The sequence below is a fragment of the Apium graveolens genome, unplaced genomic scaffold (assembly GCF_009905375.1).
Source record: "Apium graveolens cultivar Ventura unplaced genomic scaffold, ASM990537v1 ctg2830, whole genome shotgun sequence".
NCBI lineage: Eukaryota > Viridiplantae > Streptophyta > Magnoliopsida > Apiales > Apiaceae > Apium > Apium graveolens.
In genome coordinates this window covers 108,967-128,131 of record NW_027417817.1, presented here as the reverse complement: position 1 = coordinate 128,131, position 19,165 = coordinate 108,967, and the positions used below count along the sequence as shown (strand labels likewise).

General features: G+C 36.9%; 2 protein-coding genes across 2 annotated transcripts; both read right to left on the bottom strand.

Moving 5' to 3' along the window:
* Positions 1-921: 921 nt before the first annotated feature.
* Positions 922-15,256, bottom strand: LOC141700732 (uncharacterized). Its single transcript, XM_074504427.1, has 3 exons — positions 15,170-15,256; positions 14,878-15,106; positions 922-1,400 (listed from the first exon to the last, which is right to left on the bottom strand). The coding sequence occupies exons 1-3, from the start codon at positions 15,254-15,256 to the stop codon at positions 922-924; spliced, it is 795 nt and encodes a 264-aa protein (XP_074360528.1).
* A 36-nt stretch (positions 15,257-15,292) lies between these two features.
* Positions 15,293-17,238, bottom strand: LOC141700731 (uncharacterized). Its single transcript, XM_074504426.1, has 4 exons — positions 17,112-17,238; positions 17,015-17,018; positions 15,658-16,619; positions 15,293-15,519 (listed from the first exon to the last, which is right to left on the bottom strand). Exons 1-4 carry the CDS (start codon positions 17,236-17,238, stop codon positions 15,293-15,295), a joined length of 1,320 nt encoding a protein of 439 aa, XP_074360527.1.
* Between the last annotated feature and the right edge of the window lie 1,927 nt (positions 17,239-19,165).

Sequence of the window (19,165 nt, the reverse complement as noted above, 5' to 3'; positions counted from 1 at the left end):
GTTAATGAGATATCATCGGGAGGAAATCAAATACCTAGGATTTTGCATGATGCGGCTCAGGCAAATATGGATGAAGGTACATTTCAATTGATGGGTTAATGACTTGTTATAGTTACATAAGTAATTATAAAATTTCATGCCACTTCAGGAGCCACCCAAGCAAATCCAGAAGTATATTTTGGTGAAGAAGAGATACCCTTTCCTTCACAGTAACTCTGTTGCCGTCACATGTTGATCAAAGAGGACACGGAGTGGTAAGATTACCTGTACCCAGTCCTTGTAAAAATATGATCATGCTTAATCCGTACTTGTCCCCTAAACTTTTTTTTATCTTCCATATAGTATTTCCCAAGACACATGCTCCAAGTATTTCGACCATGGACCAAATCTACTCTCATCAGACTTCTATTTGGAGATGGTACTTGGTATGTCGCTGTTCAGCGAAAGAGGAAAACATGCCGATTTGGATTGTGCTAGAACGATTTCACCTACGACAATAACTTTGTTGCAGGCAACAGACTAGGATTCATTTACCAAAATAACTACACATTCACAGTTGTAATCCTTACTTAATTGCACTTCCAATCTGGCATGAAGGTTATTTGTACTTTAATTCGGTACTTATTTGTACTTTTGAAGTTTGTTACGTTTGATCAACTATTCATATTTTAATTATACCCCTTTTCTTCACCTATTTCTACGGTCATAGGCATAATTCTTCTTTATTATGTTACATGTAAGATTAAACAATTCAGAATACATTTGTAGAAGAATAAACTACTACCAATCCGTAACGTAATTTACAATATATAATGGTTAAGAGCAAAGTATTTAACACGGTAAAACATTTTCCCATAATCAGATTTACATAATTACTTAATAACAATAATATTTTCCTACACATTTATAAATTCAAACAAACTAAGCTTCTGGAAGGCCGTAAAAAACTTCTTTATAAACAACATTCTGGGTGATATTTGTAGCTGCACCAGACTCATCATCAACAAATATAGTGAGGCCAGTGGGTGAGGTTACTCGACTAATAGCAACATAGTATTGTCCATGACTGAACACTGACTTAGGTAAGTATAGCCCAACTGTCTTCAGGGATTGACCTTGAGATTTGTTGATTGTCATGGCGTAGCAAATCTGTAAAGGTATTTGTTTCCGTACCAATTTGAATGGCATCTTTGTATCTGAGGGAGAAAGCTCCATACGTGGAATGAAATGCTTCGAACCAACAAACATACCACAGATTACTTCACACTCCACACAGAATCTCAGGTATTTGGTCACAATCATCCTTGTACCATTACACAAACCTAGGGTTTGGTTCAAATTACGCATTAGCATAACAACAGGCCCAACCTTCAGTTTCAGATCATGAAGTGGCATCCCAGCTACATTTAAGGAGTTCAAAAACTCTATTGGGAAGGCTTCATTCAGATCCTCATTGTAATAACCCCAATTTTTGGGAAATTTTTGAAACCCTTTTGAATAGTGTTTTTGCTGAATGAGAAAACTTTTCATGCCACACTATGTAGGGGTTCTGATATGGATATTCTGAGATTTTATTAGTACTTTATATGGGATATAAGTGTATGTAAAGATCGTCAGAATCCAAATCCGAACACTTTGATTTTTCCCGGAAATACACTAGATACGGAAAGATTTGAGAAAAAGGTAACATGATAAAAAGGATTTAAATTAAAGGATTATAGGAGAGGATCATAAAAGGAATATAATATATTGAGAAAGGTTAAGGGAACCTAAGTAATAAGATCCCGGGTATGATCCCTCAAACGATAAACGAAAACGAAAGTTAAGCGAACCGTATAACAGATCAGCGGTCATTAGGCAAACGATTAGGAAGTTAATCAAGGGGATTAATGGGGATGATGTCATCCAACCAATAGAAAGAGGACAAGGAGGGGAGGATGACATCATGAGGATGACACAAGCATGACATGGGATGGAAGGAGATGTGGTGGCTTTTTAACCACACAAAATCAAGGGCAACTAGGTAATTTACTAAAACAAACACAAAAATCAAACCAACCAAGCCAAGCAAATCATTTTTCATCAAAATCAAAAAGAAACCAAGGCATTGTTCTTCATGCTCTCGGCCAAAACAGAACCAGAACACTAAAACTGCTGTATCTCCTTCATTTCTCACTCAAATATTGTGTTTTATAGCTCATTGGAAAGGTATTGAGATGGCCTACAACTCTTGTTCACAAGTCTCGTCCAAATAATCATGGTAAGACCCTCATTTTTACAGTTCTTTAAATCGGACTTTTAGAAACTTCAAAGCCTAACTTTGTGTTCTTGATTTCTTTGGAAAGATCAAGCTTGTAGGAGGCTCCCTAAGGCTTCCTAGCAACTTAACACCTCCCAAGGAAGGTATAAACTTCAAACCCTAGCCTTTACTTTATTTGTTAGTAAGTTTAATGGTTGGTGTTGTGAAATGAGAAGCATGGATTGTGATTATTAGTAGTTTGGTTTGATTTGGAAGTGTTTTGGTAATTGAAGCTTGATTATAGTTCATAGGTCTTGATTGTGGTTGTTTGAGTTGAAAACCTTGGAGATTATGGACTGATGTGGTATGGTTTAGGTGAAGTTTTGTTGTATTGATGGTTATGAGTTGGTTGGTGGTTAATTGGAGTAGTTTAAACATTGGTAATCGCGTAAACATAGCCGTCGTAACGTCCGATTTTCTTTAGACTGTTTTTGTGCATAACATTAGGACCCGAGAACCCCCTGCTAGATTATGACCACTGCCATGTTTACGTAGCTCATGTTACGAGCTTCGTTTTGATATGTAGTTCGTTCGATTCCGATGCACGGTTTAGGAGAAACGACCGTTTAAAGTAACGGCGTTTCGCGAACGAAACTTTTCCCCTCGCCTTACTTTGAAACATAGGTTAAAGACCAAAAAGGGTTAATTAATGTATGAAACATTTATGGTAAGTGTGTTAGGCAGTTGGTAAGACACTCATGAAGGAATCGCTTTAAAACTCGATAACTTGATTTTATTAATGAATATTATCTTGAATATTCATTCGAGGACTTATGACTCCTTTATATTATTTATTGAATATTACTTGGATATTCATTTGAGGATGTATGACTCCTTTATTTTATTTAATGAATATTATTTATAATATTCATTCGAGGGCTTATGACTCAGCTTATTTATTTATTGAATATTATTTCGAATATTCATTCGAGGGCTTATGACTCAGCTTATTTTATTTATTGAATATTATTTGAATATTCATTTGAGGATCTATGACTCCGATTATTTGCTGAGATATATTCTTTATTTTATTAAAGAATAAGGTGTCGATAATCAAACTCACTTTTGATTATTCAAATAAAGATAGTACTTTCGTATAGGTATATCTTTGGTTATTTAATATTCATTTCAAGTATAAGTTTTAAAACTTCTACTTCAATTATTTTTATAAAGATTATTCTTTATGGTAATATTATTTAAATAATAATATTCAGATATTTTCTAATATATTGGGACTGATTTACCTTGTTAAATCAGCATCACTCCAAACATTCTTAAAAATATTTTGCGAGTCTTCAAAATGATTTTTAAAAGTTAGAGCGGATCCCAAAACTCATTTTTATATTTAAGATCCTCCTTTCGAAGGGGATTTAAATACTCGCTCAAAACCTGAGGGATCCGGCTCTGTGGTGTGTTTTATATTCGCAACAAGGTTGCTGTTTTGATAAATAAATTGATTACTTACCCAACACTCGGGAAGTAAAATTCTTGGAACAAGTTAATCCATTAACAGGCATCGCCTGGGAAATATCGGTGAGTTTTCCTTTCTAACTAGATACGACTTCTTGGTGGAGCCGTATCAACAAGTTTCTACTTGGGGAAAGGGGGAACGAGCTTTACGTTTCAGAGTCATGGATTTCATCTGAACTAGGAGTGGCGTAAGTGGTCGAGTGGCGCCGGCCCAGCCTTATTATATTGGCTCAAATGGCCTGGAAGTTCCGCTAAGGAGGTCCATTCCTTAGGAGTTCAGTGTTCGGTTGACAAGTAAATCCGACAGGTTCTCCTCTACATGTAGAAAATGGTGGGGTTGCACTACTACGACTGATCATCGTAAGTGGTCTTCCTGGCGCGGCAAACTCCCGTAATGAGTTCATCATCCAATTGGATATTTCTGCAACACTACCCAGAGCACTTCGATAGAAAGGCTACGGTTGGGCGATTGTTGAGTGTTGGCAGGGTCAAGTTTTCAAAATGATGTTTGCATCAAATGAAGTATCTCGTAACTTCATTTTATTTTGATGATATTTTAAAGATTTAATCTATTCAAATCTGGTCTTGTAGTCTCATCTATGTGATGAACTTTGGAAACTAATTATAACTTGAATGGTGGTAGTTCAAGTAGTATTTGGAAAAGATATAAGTATATTGGAGTATCTTGTAACTTCATCTTTTAAACTTATATCTAGTAAATGATTATCTTATGCATGACAAAGATTTTCAGAAAAACGTTGAGACAAGGTTAGATATATGAGATCACCTTGCAACGATATTTTTATACAGTTATACACTGGAACTCTGTATGTATTATGCATGGAAGAGGACTTCCAATATTTTGAAAAGTATATATGTATATATATACTGAATATTTTGCGACTTCATCGCATTAAGATATCATCTTGGTTCATTTCTTTTGACCAAGACCTTCATGAGTACTATGAGAAGGCTTATATATTGTTAATCATTATACATATTATTTTGGTGGGCTTGCTGCTCACCCTTGCTTTCTTCTTTCATCACACAACATCAGATAGACAAGATGAACAGGACCAAGCTCCCAATTCGCGAGCGGATAGGAAACGTTCCGCAGTTTCCTATAGGCGTTGATGTCGCTGTAGCTGAGGTAGGAACTACCAATAGGCTAGGCTTTTAACTTTTGATGTATCAGATTATGTATATTTATGAATTGTAATAATGGCAATGAAATGTAAATTTATTCAGAAACCTGTTTAAGGTGTATTGGCATATAATTGTGGAATAAAATGACTTGTGATTATTTTTGGATATTCATCTCTGAGACTATAACTTGTGGTGTGTGTGTTTATTGTGGGGTCACAGTATAGAGTAGTTGATTATTTATTAAGATTGGGTGTTATTAAGGGAAATGGAACTCGTGACAACCCGGATCCCCGACCCCGGATTTGGGGGTGTTACAGAAATGGTATCAGAGCTAAGCGTTATAAACCTCAGAGATGATGTGACGTTAAGATAATAAGTTCACTAAGATAATAAGAACTCTTGCCAAGTTCATAGTCGGGCTACCTAACGTAGTACTGACAGTTAAAACCCTTATGGGAACCCTTATAAATATCGTGATAGGAGCGTAGTTCGTTATCGTATATGGTAGCGGGACTCCGAACCCTGAGGTTGAGGAGCAACAGCGCGATGATGTTTTATTACTAATTGGAGATCAGATTGTGGATCCGATAGAGCGTCCTAACGCAGGACCGGATGATGTTGATATTGAGGATGTTGTCCTAGAAGGGATAGTTGCTGAGGAGGATCCCATGGAGGATCCTGACAAGAATGGATAAAGGACCACTGATGAATTGATGACCATGGTTAGGTCGACTACCAGAGGTAGGATTGGCCGGTCACTACCAGAGGTTCGTTCAAGTTTGTAAAGATAGTAGCCCCCTTTACCGCGGCTTACTCGTAAGACTGAGAAGTTCGAATGGACAGAGAAATGCGAGAACAGCTTTCAAGAACTGAAGCAGAGGTTGGTGATGGCCCCTATGCTGGCGTTGCCGGATGGAAAAAGGAGATTTTGTGATTTGTAAGTGACGCTTCGCATAAGGAATTAGGGTGCTTCTTATATAGCACAGCAAGATAATCGCGTCTGCGTCAAGACAATTAAGGGAATTTAAAATTCGATATCCCCACCCATGAGCTTGGGCTCGTGGCAATAGTTTTGCCCTAAAGATTGGAGGCACTACTTGTATGGAGAGAAGTGCGAGATTTACCTAAGCCATAAGTACTCTAGTACATTTTCCCGTAGAGAGAGCTCAACATACGCCCGAGGAGGCGGTTAGAGCTAATCAAGAATTATGATTGGGAGATTCTGTATCATTCGGGGAAAGCCAATGTGGTGGCTGATGCCCTTAGTAAAAAGGAGAGACTCAAGATGATAATGTCTTTGGGAGAATTGATAAGAGATTTTGAGGGAATGGAAATAGTAGTGAAGGTAACCGGAGCCGGTACCGAAAAGCTAGTTTGAGGAATAAGATTTAGAGCAAACCCTGAACGTGATAGTCAGGGAGGTCGCCATCAAGATAGAAGGAACCCATGACATAATGGAGTGGAAAATGAGGATTTTAAATTAAAAGATGACCCCAATTATGGGGAGTAGGATGAAACATTTCATACTAAGGAAACAAAAAGTCGAGTAAGGAAAGGAGACCCGAGATGGTACCCCTATACGGCAATTCATGGACCTGTCTAAAGAGAACTTAGACTATTATCCCCAACCACCACCCTGAGGAGACAGTACGGTAAGAAATTCTTTCAGGACCTTTAAGTCGCTAAGCTCTCAGAGTTCCAAGGAACAGGTTGACCTAGCCGAGGCAAGAGCCTGGCTAAAGGAAATAGAGGAATCATTTGAGATTCTAAATGATTGACGAACCACAAAGGACTGTTTTTGTCACTTACCCTCCTAAGAGAGAGACCACCTGCTGGTGAAAGGCCAAGAAAGGCACGGAGCAAGAGATTATAATAAACTGATTTAAGTCCAGTCAATTGTTTTCGGGAAAGTAATTCCCAAAGATAAGGAGATAGTGTAAAAGCTTTAGAGTCAGAACAAAGGCAGACGAGTATGATAAATTATGAATCTAAGTTGTAAAAGTTGTCAAGATTCGTTCTGAGGACACGAATCCAGAATGACGGGATGTTTGAAATCAATGCTTATGTTGTGTTAGTTCATGAAATAATGATAAGGAAGTTGGGTATGAGGAAACCCTAAAGACTCGTAGTAATAGAAATAGAAAAGTAAGTAATCGTCAGGATGAGGGTGATTCACCATGAGTTAAAATTGAGGGTTGAAGGCATACGAGTTATGTACATTTTATCCCCTTTAAGTTGGGAGGATTCAAGGAAACCTTTAGATAGTTCGAAGGATAAATAATAAGACGCGGATAGACTAAAGAGACAAGAAAGTAAGAAAGTAGGAAAATTAGATGAAGGAAGTGACCTTCAAGAATGTGAAGTGTAAGACCGGTGGCTTGATACCCAGAAAGGGAGACGCCAGGTATGAAAGATATCCCAACATTGAGGTGACTGTTGAGATAAACAACAAAAGTAAATAAGGATTTATTAAGAAGAAGTTCACGTTGAACACGACCAATATCTTCTAGATCATCCATGTGATCATTACCAAATCAGGAAAGAAAAGCGGATAACCATTTTTATCTTTTGGAGGCCATGTGGATTGACCTTAACTTGAATAAGGATGCTATTGTGAAATTCGGTATAGACTATCGAGGTGGAAATGATTGAATAAGATACCCTTATCAGGGATATATGACTTTATTTATCCATGGAAGGATGCTTGTACCTTTTTAAAGGTGGAATTAAGGATAGAACATCGATAACTTAAAATGAATCCTAGGGGAATGCATAAAGGTTGGCATTTCACCCTTAATAGGGACAGTATGAGTTTTGACAGTATGATTGGGAAAGGGTTAAGGTAACAACAACCTTTAAGAATCAGTGGAGAAATTTTTCAGAAGTATATAGACAATGGTTCTAGTATTAGTAAATGGTATTTTGATATGCCCTGTATCTAGGGAATACAGGAGGAACGATTGAAGGATAACCTTAGAGGTTTTACAAGGAGAAAGGTAATATTTAAAATTCTCAAGAATATAAATGTTGATAAAGGAAATATGACGTAATTATAATAATGCCAAGTGGGGCACGTGTTAAACCACGAGAAAGTATGGATCGAACCAGTAATGGTCGAAATTGTTCAGGGCAATTAGGACTTAAGATAAAAAATGTTCTAAGTATGATTGAGAGTCAGTCTTGACAGTGATTAGCCTCTAAAGACTGAGGCAATAACTTATGGAAAAATGGTGATATTTTTTTTTCCCATCTGATTTTAAGGAAAACATCTTCACTCAAGCAGTGATCGGAAATAAGGTAGAAAATTTATTTGGAGGTGGTTAAAATGACATTGACTATAAGGAAATTTTACTATCAGGAAAGGCCAAAGAGGTGGCCGACACTTTAAAGGTAAGAGGATAATTATAGGCACTTGTGCCAGAGGAATACAGTGATGATGGTTAAAAATGTGAAGGTTGAATTATGGTTTGGAAGATTGACATTCCTTCTGATGACTGTGCAATACCCAACCGTAATAGTAGTTGGTAAAGGTTTAATTCGTGTAATCGCCAGGAACGGGCTATCTATCTTAGGAGGTCCTATCTTGAGAATAATCCAGGACCATGTTTCAAAAAGGACTAAACGAACCTTTGAGTTAAGTCTTCTATTTAAGGCATATGACTAAGAATGGTATTAACCTGCTATCGTTGCTTTGATTGAAACTCTTCTGCAATTTTATCTGCTTCACGTCATGAATGTACGTCAGGATCAGGAGTGTTCTTCATGAATCAAGAACGGTGATCATGTTACCTCCTTAGAAGAATTCGATATGATATGAATGGACTCCGTATGGTTAGCTATTAAAACTTCATGGAAAACGAATGACTACAGTAGGTCAACGGTGGGCCATAGTAATGTAGGAATGATTCTGAGAGTAATGAGCTGATTACTTACAACCGTGAGAGTTGTATTGGAATGGATGTTGAGAGTAAGTACCACTAATCAGGTCGTGGTGGTGTATAAGTTATCATTGATAGACTAATTAAGTCAATTATCTACCTATGATATATTTATTCCTTCTTATCGATAAAGAGTAGTATTACCCATACGAAGAAGGTTGCGGTATAGAAATGGATTCTAGTAACGATGAGGTCTAGAATGAGATCCCAGATTCGATTTTCGATATCGAGGGAGTTTCAAAGGTGATTGTGTATAAGCTCGAGGAAGAGCATGGGTCCATAGAATGATGGACGGAATAGAAATATTTAGGCATGGGAAATACGATGCTATAATACTTGATGCTGATATAAATACGTTTATGTTTTGTTCTCCTATGACAAACCTCTATAATTCAGAGGTAGGTTCCAAGCCAGATATTTTGTGGCAGTATATATATATTTTTTATATATATACAATTCTCTTCAGTTCGTTCTTTTCTCTTCTTTTCATTTCATGTAATCTGAGAAGAACAACCCTTCCAGAAGGGGAGGTATTGCCGAATGACTATCTATCTGTGTGATAGAAGCCTAGTAGGATACCATCTATTGTTTAATTGCTTGTCAAGTACTAAAGGCTGGCCACCTTCTGTACTAACTATGCAATATAACAAGTGTTCATGATCATAGTGATCTCTCAACAAATTCCTTTACTTCTATTTGATTGATCAAATTTTGGAAAATAGAAACAACTGAAAAAGGAGTAATAAAGTAGTGGTAGTATGCGGAATGAAAACACATTCGTGATACTAAGGTTATCGTGGTTATTAAAAGGTTATAGAACGCTAACGAGCAAAAGTATAACTAGTATAATATTAGGAACGGAAGGTAGTAGCGACTACGAACTGGGAAAAAGGATGGGTAGTGAGAAGCAAAAGCTCTAATGCTAAAAGCTATAATGAGAGTCTGTGCAATAGACTTGAAAGAAATTGGAATGATCACTTAACACGGGTTGAGTTTTCTTACGACAATAGATCATATGTCAGTATTGAGGTATCGCCTTATGAGATCCTTGAGGGAAGACAATGTCGATCTCCCTTATGTTAGGATGAAGTTGTAGAGCGCAAGATGCTCGGACCCGCAGTAGTCCAAAGGACCAAGGATATAATAGATCTAATCAGAGGACGGCTGGTAGTAGCCCAAGATGGACAGAAGAAGTATGTTGATTTGACACGAAAGAACAAAGAATAGGAAGTAGGGGACCTAGTGTTGTTAAAGGTATCCCCTTGGAAACCCTTGGAAATGATTGATGAGGTTCGGAAAGAAAGGAAAGCTAAGTCTACAATTTGTTGGACCCTTGGATATATTAAGACGTTTGGGAAGTTAGCATAGGAGCTAGCCCTACCCCCGAACCTGTAGCAAGTTCATAACGTGTTCCACGTATCAATGTTAAGGAAGTGTAATTCGGATGCCAGACAAATAGGGGCATATGAGCGCATAGACATGCAACCAGACGTAACCTATATGGAGCAACCAGGAAGGGTATAGAGTAAAAAGGAACGAGTGCTTAGGAGAAGGGTTATCAAACTAGTAAGAGTTTGATGGTAGAACCACAATGTGGGAAAATTTACTCGAGAGTTAGAAAGTGCAATGCTAAGAGAGTATCCCTATTCACTTTCTATCTGATTCCGGGACGGAATCCTTTTAAGGAGGGGAGACTGTAATAACCCCAATTTTTGGGAAATTTTTGAAACCCTTTTGAATAGTGTTTTTGCTGAATGAGAAAACTTTTCATGCCACACTATGTAGGGGTTCTGATATGGATATTCTGAGATTTTATTAGTACTTTATATGGGATATAAGTGTATGTAAAGATCGTCAGAATCCAAATCCGAACACTTTGATTTTTCCCGGAAATACACTAGATACGGAAAGATTTGAGAAAAAGGTAACAGGATAAAAAGGATTTAAATTAAAGGATTATAGGAGAGGATCATAAAAGGAATATAATATATTGAGAAAGGTTAAGGGAACCTAAGTAATAAGATCCCGGGTATGATCCCTCAAACGATAAACGAAAACGAAAGTTAAGCGAACCGTATAACAGATCAGCGGTCATTAGGCAAACGATTAGGAAGTTAATCAAGGGGATTAATGGGGATGATGTCATCCAACCAATAGAAAGAGGACAAGGAGGGGAGGATGACATCATGAGGATGACACAAGCATGACATGGTATGGAAGGAGATGTGGTGGCTTTTTAACCACACAAAATCAAGGGCAACTAGGTAATTTACTAAAACAAACACAAAAATCAAACCAACCAAGCCAAGCAAATCATTTTTCATCAAAATCAAAAAGAAACCAAGGCATTGTTCTTCATGCTCTCGGCCAAAACAGAACCAGAACACTAAAACTGCTGTATCTCCTTCATTTCTCACTCAAATATTGTGTTCTATAGCTCATTGGAAAGGTATTGAGATGGCCTACAACTCTTGTTCACAAGTCTCGTCCAAATAATCATGGTAAGACCCTCATTTTTACAGTTCTTTAAATCGGACTTTTAGAAACTTCAAAGCCTAACTTTGTGTTCTTGATTTCTTTGGAAAGATCAAGCTTGTAGGAGGCTCCCTAAGGCTTCCTAGCAACTTAACACCTCCCAAGGAAGGTATAAACTTCAAACCCTAGCCTTTACTTTATTTGTTAGTAAGTTTAATGGTTGGTGTTGTGAAATGAGAAGCATGGATTGTGATTATTAGTAGTTTGGTTTGATTTGGAAGTGTTTTGGTAATTGAAGCTTGATTATAGTTCATAGGTCTTGATTGTGGTTGTTTGAGTTGAAAACCTTGGAGATTATGGACTGATGTGGTATGGTTTAGGTGAAGTTTTGTTGTATTGATGGTTATGAGTTGGTTGGTGGTTAATTGGAGTAGTTTAAACATTGGTAATCGCGTAAACATAGCCGTCGTAACGTCCGATTTTCTTTAGACTGTTTTTGTGCATAACATTAGGACCCGAGAACCCCCTGCTAGATTATGACCACTGCCATGTTTAGGTAGCTCATGTTACGAGCTTCGTTTTGATATGTAGTTCGTTCGATTCCGATGCACGGTTTAGGAGAAACGACCGTTTAAAGTAACGGCGTTTCGCGAACGAAACTTTTCCCCTCGCCTTACTTTGAAACATAGGTTAAAGACCAAAAAGGGTTAATTAATGTATGAAACATTTATGGTAAGTGTATTAGGCAGTTGGTAAGACACTCACGAAGGAATCGCTTTAAAACTCGTAAAGGTTAAATTATTAAAAATGGTGGAGCCGAGGGTACCCGAGTGACTTAAGCAAATCAGTAAGCGCAAAACAAGCGTTAGAGTCTAAGTTAGTTAAAGTATAGATTTACAAGTGACTTTGGTTTAATTCCAACTTACTTGTTGTTTATAGGTTACCAGACTCGTTCCGAGCTTTTTTTTCACCCCAAGTCGCTCAGGCAAGTTTTCTATCCGTTATACTGTTGTTGTGATGTATATATGTATATGCATTATCTTGCGATAGATGCATGTTGGTTAATTAGCAAATATTGCGATATATTGAAGCATGCTGATATGGTATATATATGCATGCCTGTTTCGTATTCTTGCCACATATATCTGTTGGTTCAGTTGATAATACCTATGCTAGATAATAGCAGTAATTTGCATATACCCTTAGTATAGGGACCCAAAGGTGAAAACATTTTCTAAAACCGGGAGTCGAGGATCCCGAGTAGATTTTATATATATATTTATTTATATATATATATATGTTTATAGTTTTCAAAACTATTAATCGAATAAGGTTTATTCGATAACTTGATTTTATTAATGAATATTATCTTGAATATTCATTCGAGGACTTATGACTCCTTTATATTATTTATTGAATATTACTTGGATATTCATTTGAGGATGTATGACTCCTTTATTTTATTTAATGAATATTATTTATAATATTCATTCGAGGGCTTATGACTCAGCTTATTTATTTATTGAATATTATTTCGAATATTCATTCGAGGGCTTATGACTCAGCTTATTTTATTTATTGAATATTATTTGAATATTCATTTGAGGATCTATGACTCCGATTATTTGCTGAGATATATTCTTTATTTTATTAAAGAATAAGGTGTCGATAATCAAACTCACTTTTGATTATTCAAATAAAGATAGTACTTTCGTATAGGTATATCTTTGGTTATTTAATATTCATTTCAAGTATAAGTTTAAAAACTTCTACTTCAATTATTTTTATAAAGATTATTCTTTATGGGAATATTATTTAAATAATAATATTCAGATATTTTCTAATATATTGGGACTGATTTACCTTGTTAAATCAGCATCACTCCAAACATTCTTAAAAATGTTTTGCGAGTCTTCAAAATGATTTTTAAAAGTTAGAGCGGATCCCAAAACTCATTTTTATATTTAAGATCCTCCTTTCGAAGGGGATTTAAATACTCGCTCAAAACCAGAGGGATCCGGCTCTGTGGTGTGTTTTATATTCGCAATAAGGTTGCTGTTTTGATAAATAAATTGATTACTTACCCAACACTCGGGAAGTAAAATTCTTGGAACAAGTTAATCCATTAACAGGCATCGCCTGGGAAATATCGGTGAGTTTTCCTTTCCAACTAGATACGACTTCTTGTGGAGCCGTATCAACAAGTTTCTACTTGGGGAAAGGGGGAACGAGCTTTACGTTTCAGAGTCATGGATTTCATCTGAACTAGGAGTGGCGTAAGTGGTCGAGTGGCGCTGGCCCAGCCTTATTATATTGGCTCAAATGGCCTGGAAGTTCCGCTAAGGCGGTCCATTCCTTAGGAGTTCAGTGTTCGGTTGACAAGTAAATCCGACAGGTTCTCCTCTACATGTAGAAAATGGTGGGGTTGCACTACTACGACTGATCATCGTAAGTGGTCTTCCTGGCGCGGCAAACTCCCGTAATGACTTCATCATCCAATTGGATATTTCTGCAACACTACCCAGAGCACTTCGATAGAAAGGCTACGGTTGGGCGATTGTTGAGTGTTGGCAGGGTCAAGTTTTCAAAATGATGTTTGCATCAAATGAAGTATCTCGTAACTTCATTTTATTTTGATGATATTTTAAAGATTTAATCTATTCAAATCTGGTCTTGTAGTCTCATCTATGTGATGAACTTTGGAAACTAATTATAACTTGAATGGTGGTAGTTCAAGTAGTATTTGGAAAAGATATAAGTATATTGGAGTATCTTGTAACTTCATCTTTTAAACTTATATCTAGTAAATGATTATCTTATGCATGACAAAGATTTTCAGAAAAACGTTGAGACAAGGTTAGATATATGAGATCACCTTGCAACGATATTTTTATACAGTTATACACTGGAACTCTGTATGTATTATGCATGGAAGAGGACTTCCAATATTTTGCAAAGTATATATGTATATATATACTGAATATTTTGCGACTTCATCGCATTAAGATATCATCTTGGTTCATTTCTTTTGACCAAGACCTTCATGAGTACTATGAGAAGGCTCATATATTGTTAATCATTATACATATTATTTTGGTGGGCTTGCTGCTCACCCTTGCTTTCTTCTTTCATCACACAACATCAGATAGACAAGATGAACAGGACCAAGCTCCCAATTCGCGAGCGGATAGGAAACGTTCCGCAGTTTCCTATAGGCGTTGATGTCGCTGTAGCTGAGGTAGGAACTACCAATAAGCTAGGCTTTCAACTTTTGATGTATCAGATTATGTATATTTATGAATTGTAATAATGGCAAAGAAATGTAAATTTATTCAGAAACCTGTTTAAGGTGTATTGGCATATAATTGTGGAATAAAATGACTTGTGATTATTTTTGGATATTCATCTCTGAGACTATAACTTGTGGTGTGTGTGTTTATTGTGGGGTCACAGTATAGAGTAGTTGATTATTTATTAAGATTGGGTGTTATTAAGGGAAATGGAACTCGTGACAACCCGGATCCCCGACCCCGGATTTGGGGGTGTTACACTCATCTGTCCCACCAAATTCCTCTGCAGCATCAACACTAAAATAGGACACAGATTCTCCGGGGAGCTTGTCTACAATAACCGAATTGAGGTGGCCCACAGTCTGGTTGGTAGGGGTCAAAATAGCTCTCTCGCTCAAGTATTGTGTACTCTTCCCTTTGTGAGCAAAATTAGGATACGTGCTACGTATCATGTTATCAACTGTGTTTTCAGTTTGTACGTCACAGAACTGAGACAAAATCAAAATTTGATTTTAAGTGACTGGGAAATTGCAGACTTGAGGTGGACTGACCTGGCCATTACCAATGTCAAGTACCCATTTTGCAAACTTTTTAAGCTCTTCACTTTCACTATCACTCTCACCTTGTTTCAAGCGCATGTTTTCTGTCAGCAAGAATACTTGGCAAATGGACTCTCACCTTGTTTCAATAGATTGTATTACTGCATCATATATTTTCCTCTGCTCCTCTGTATAGTCCTGTAGTAGCTTGGCAGTTTCATACTCCATCTTCCTGGTGTCATAGCTTTTCTCTTCAATTATCAAATTGTTTGTTCCATTGTTCAAATAGCTGGGAGGAGGTTGAGGCAACTGATCAAATTTCTTCAAGGATTTACCAACTGACCGGAGCAACTCATCTATTTCTGCAATATTTGATATCTAAAACTATTTAACAGCATTCACCCAATTATAGAAAAATGAAGAACAATTATTGGACTGCATTTCCAGCCCACAAAAATTTTAAAATTTGTCCTACACAGTAATGTAAAAAGGTGTCATACCTCCTAAAGCATAGAACTGCAGTTGCATGTCATTAAGAGTGAATAAGGTATTTGGACAACTTTGACGTCGTCTGAGTAAAATGTCATCAACCATGCTCTTCCAATGTGTACTCCATAAAGTCTTCAAATCAGTGACTTTACAATTGACAATAATATGGACAAAAAGCTGTCGAACCTGGGGAGGTAATCCACCTGCAGAAGCTTGAGTCAATACTTCATGCCATTCTTTATCATCGTCAAGTAAACCATACTCTTTACAGGCATCGGGAAATGTAGTGTAACATACTCCATTAACGGTACGTAAAGACTCAAAGGAGGTGGCACCACGTACCTTCGTAAGCAATAAATGAAGAAACCAAGGCTCACCCGTACTATGATGCACATAACATAATCTACCTATTTGAAAACCACGCTTCCTCATGGTCCATTTCCTCTCACCATCATTCCACACATAAAACCGTGGGATTTCATCATAAGTGTACTTCCGTGCATTAACATCAACAGAGTTTAAATAAAAAAAGGCTTCCAGTTTACTGAACTTGTTCTTCTCTCTGGCAACAACTTTCCCTAGCGCTTCATTGGCTTGGAAGGTGCAATTTTTGTCACCTGGTAAGTGAAATTGAAGTCTCTCAACAGATATAATTCTATGATGGATAGGGAAGCCAAAAATCCTATAGGCTGATTCAGTATCGCATAAATATCTCCCATCAAAATATGCATTTATCTCATCTATTCCCCCCCCATCAGTGTCATTCGCTTGCCTTTTTCTCTTTCTCTGGACATAGACGGTAGCACGATCATGGCCTTTCAAACAGTATTTAAATAAATACTTAAGACTGCGTGCATGACAACATATTTCCACATTCATATGGAATTGATACTTGACTAAAAGATCCCGGTTGTATGGTACTACCCACTGGTTGTCCAGCTCAGCCTTCCTTATTTCAACAGTAATGTTTGTCCTGCATCACATATACATCCGGAAGCCACTGTCATCAAAAGTAGTTCGAGCACAGTACCTGAAACCATTCAATTATTACAAAGTGTAGGTATTAGGGTAACTTACTGGATTCTGAAATGACACAAAAAAGGGTATGCCTATATCTTACTTTTTTGGAAAATGACGTATGTAACATAAATCTTTCATGCATGGAGACTTTACATTTTGCAAACCACATGGACCGTGGATCATAAATTCCTTTACGGCTGCATAACCAACTGGATCTAATAAAGGATCTGGGATTTCTGCGGATATAAAATTATCCACATTCTGCTTGAGGTTTTTTTTTAATCAGCATCTAGCCATATTAATATATGTATATGTGGAAGGCCTCTTTTCTGAAACTCGACGACATACATAACTGCAAAACGGGAAAATTTAGATTATATTGGCAATATGTGGACAAAAATGTAATTAGAAATTAAACTAAGAAAGTCCTGGTAAACAATCTTACCTCCAATACAAACACCAAAGTGTTTTTTGTCCTTAATATCTACCATTAACTGATCAAGTTTTATCCTAAACACCCTTGATATGATATCAGGACAGTTTGGAGCAATGCAACCAAGCCCATACTCCATCGTCTTCTGAATTTCATCCCAAAGAGAATTACAGGACATAGTCAGGAATATGTCAGGATGTACGATGTAACGGAATACGGCCAGCGCATCTTGAAAATTTTGTTGCAAGTATCGCTTCGAACCAACGTAGCCAGCTGGCAGAACTATACCTTATCGGTATTTGAACTGTCCACATCACCTCTGCTAACAGATCTACAAATATTGTTGTATAATTCATTCCGTAAAGTAGTTTGGTGAGTACAGATCCACCATAGTCGTGTCTGTTAAATGGTAGAAAAAGCATCTACCATATACTGTTGAAATAGTCTTTCACCTAGCCGTGGAGTCAAACCTACAATACAACTTTCATTATTTTTTTCTGGGGAACATAAAGAAACATATACTAATTTATAAATATACCTTACCATCAGACTCTCTAATTTGGAAAGTATATGAGTAGTAATTCTTCAGAGACAAAAAGCCATGTGGTTTGCAAGAACTATCAGCAGTCTTTTAAAATTTAATCTTTGGGTGAAATGCATCTTCTCCACGTGGAAAGAGTAAAGGGTACTGTAAAGCCATCAACTTCGGATGACCATAAAAAACACGGACTAAACCTTTACCTTTTTCATTAACAACTATATCACGGTCGCCACAGGTTTCTTCAGTGTCACCAACCATAATGCCAGTAACTTCATCAGTGCTAGAAATATGACATTCTCTTCCACTCTCAGATCTGATAACTTTGACTGTAATCTGCAACTCAACTATTTCATCGCTTTCATACAAATCACACTGCTGCCTAAACTCACCAACCATATTAGTTTCATCTAACATTGTTATAAGACCTCGTACAACCTCTTTATCAACACTTTCTCGGTCATGAACACTAACACACCGAAGACGATTATCAACTTCGTTAATGGTGTCATAAATGCAAAGTTGACAAAATTTGGGGGTTTAATTGTCATTCGGTATTAAAGATCCAAAAAAATGGTGGTTCCGACCATTTAATCTGTATACATAAGGCGCCCTTCCATTGTTAATTGAATGATCTATGTTACCACCAGTAGAAGTAAAGGCAAAAATTGCATTGTAGAGCTATATCAATCTATGAAAAGTAGGACCTCTTTTCTTGTCGTTGTATAAATCCAGCAAATACTCAGGGGTAGGAGGGATTGGAGGCAATCTCACAGCACCTTTCATGCAACAAAGAGAAAATATAGGACAACCTTTAGTCACATCTTTATTTACCCTTTCTTCCTTCCATATTCGAGCATGACATTTGTAACATATGGAAGTAGGACCACCCAAAGAAGCATACTCCTCAGGAATGACACGTCGCGGTGCACGTCTGCTCTACATCAAATTATAATCCGAATTCATCCCATAAACAATGACTTCATCATCACCATCAAGTGACCAACTAAGACAATCTGCATCATCTGCATTTTTTATTTTAGTTTGAAAAAATTAAATGTGGATACTTTTTTAGGAGTACATCTTTGTTTTTCTTACCACTTGATTCACAATCACTTGCTTCATAATCTGATCCTTCGAAATCATCAGAAAAAAATGAAGGAGCAACAACATTCGGACCTGCAAGAAAATTTTAAATGGTAAATCATAATTACGTAAGACATAACAATGACGCAATATCACATTCATTTCACCTTCATTAAAGTCATTACTTTCTTCCTCATCATCACTAACAATCTCATCTGCGAATAATTCTCTACCAAATCCAAGATAATTTTCCTTCCCTTTCTGGTTCAAAGGTTCACGTCCATTTAACGAAACATCATTAATGTTTGATCGCGTTTCCTCTGTTTCATAATTAAAACAACTATTAATTAGTTATTCCTTTTACCATAAGGATAGATAGAAAAAAGCTTAACAATGCTAGAATCTAATATTTACCTCTCAACATACTTCTAGAAAATGAGGC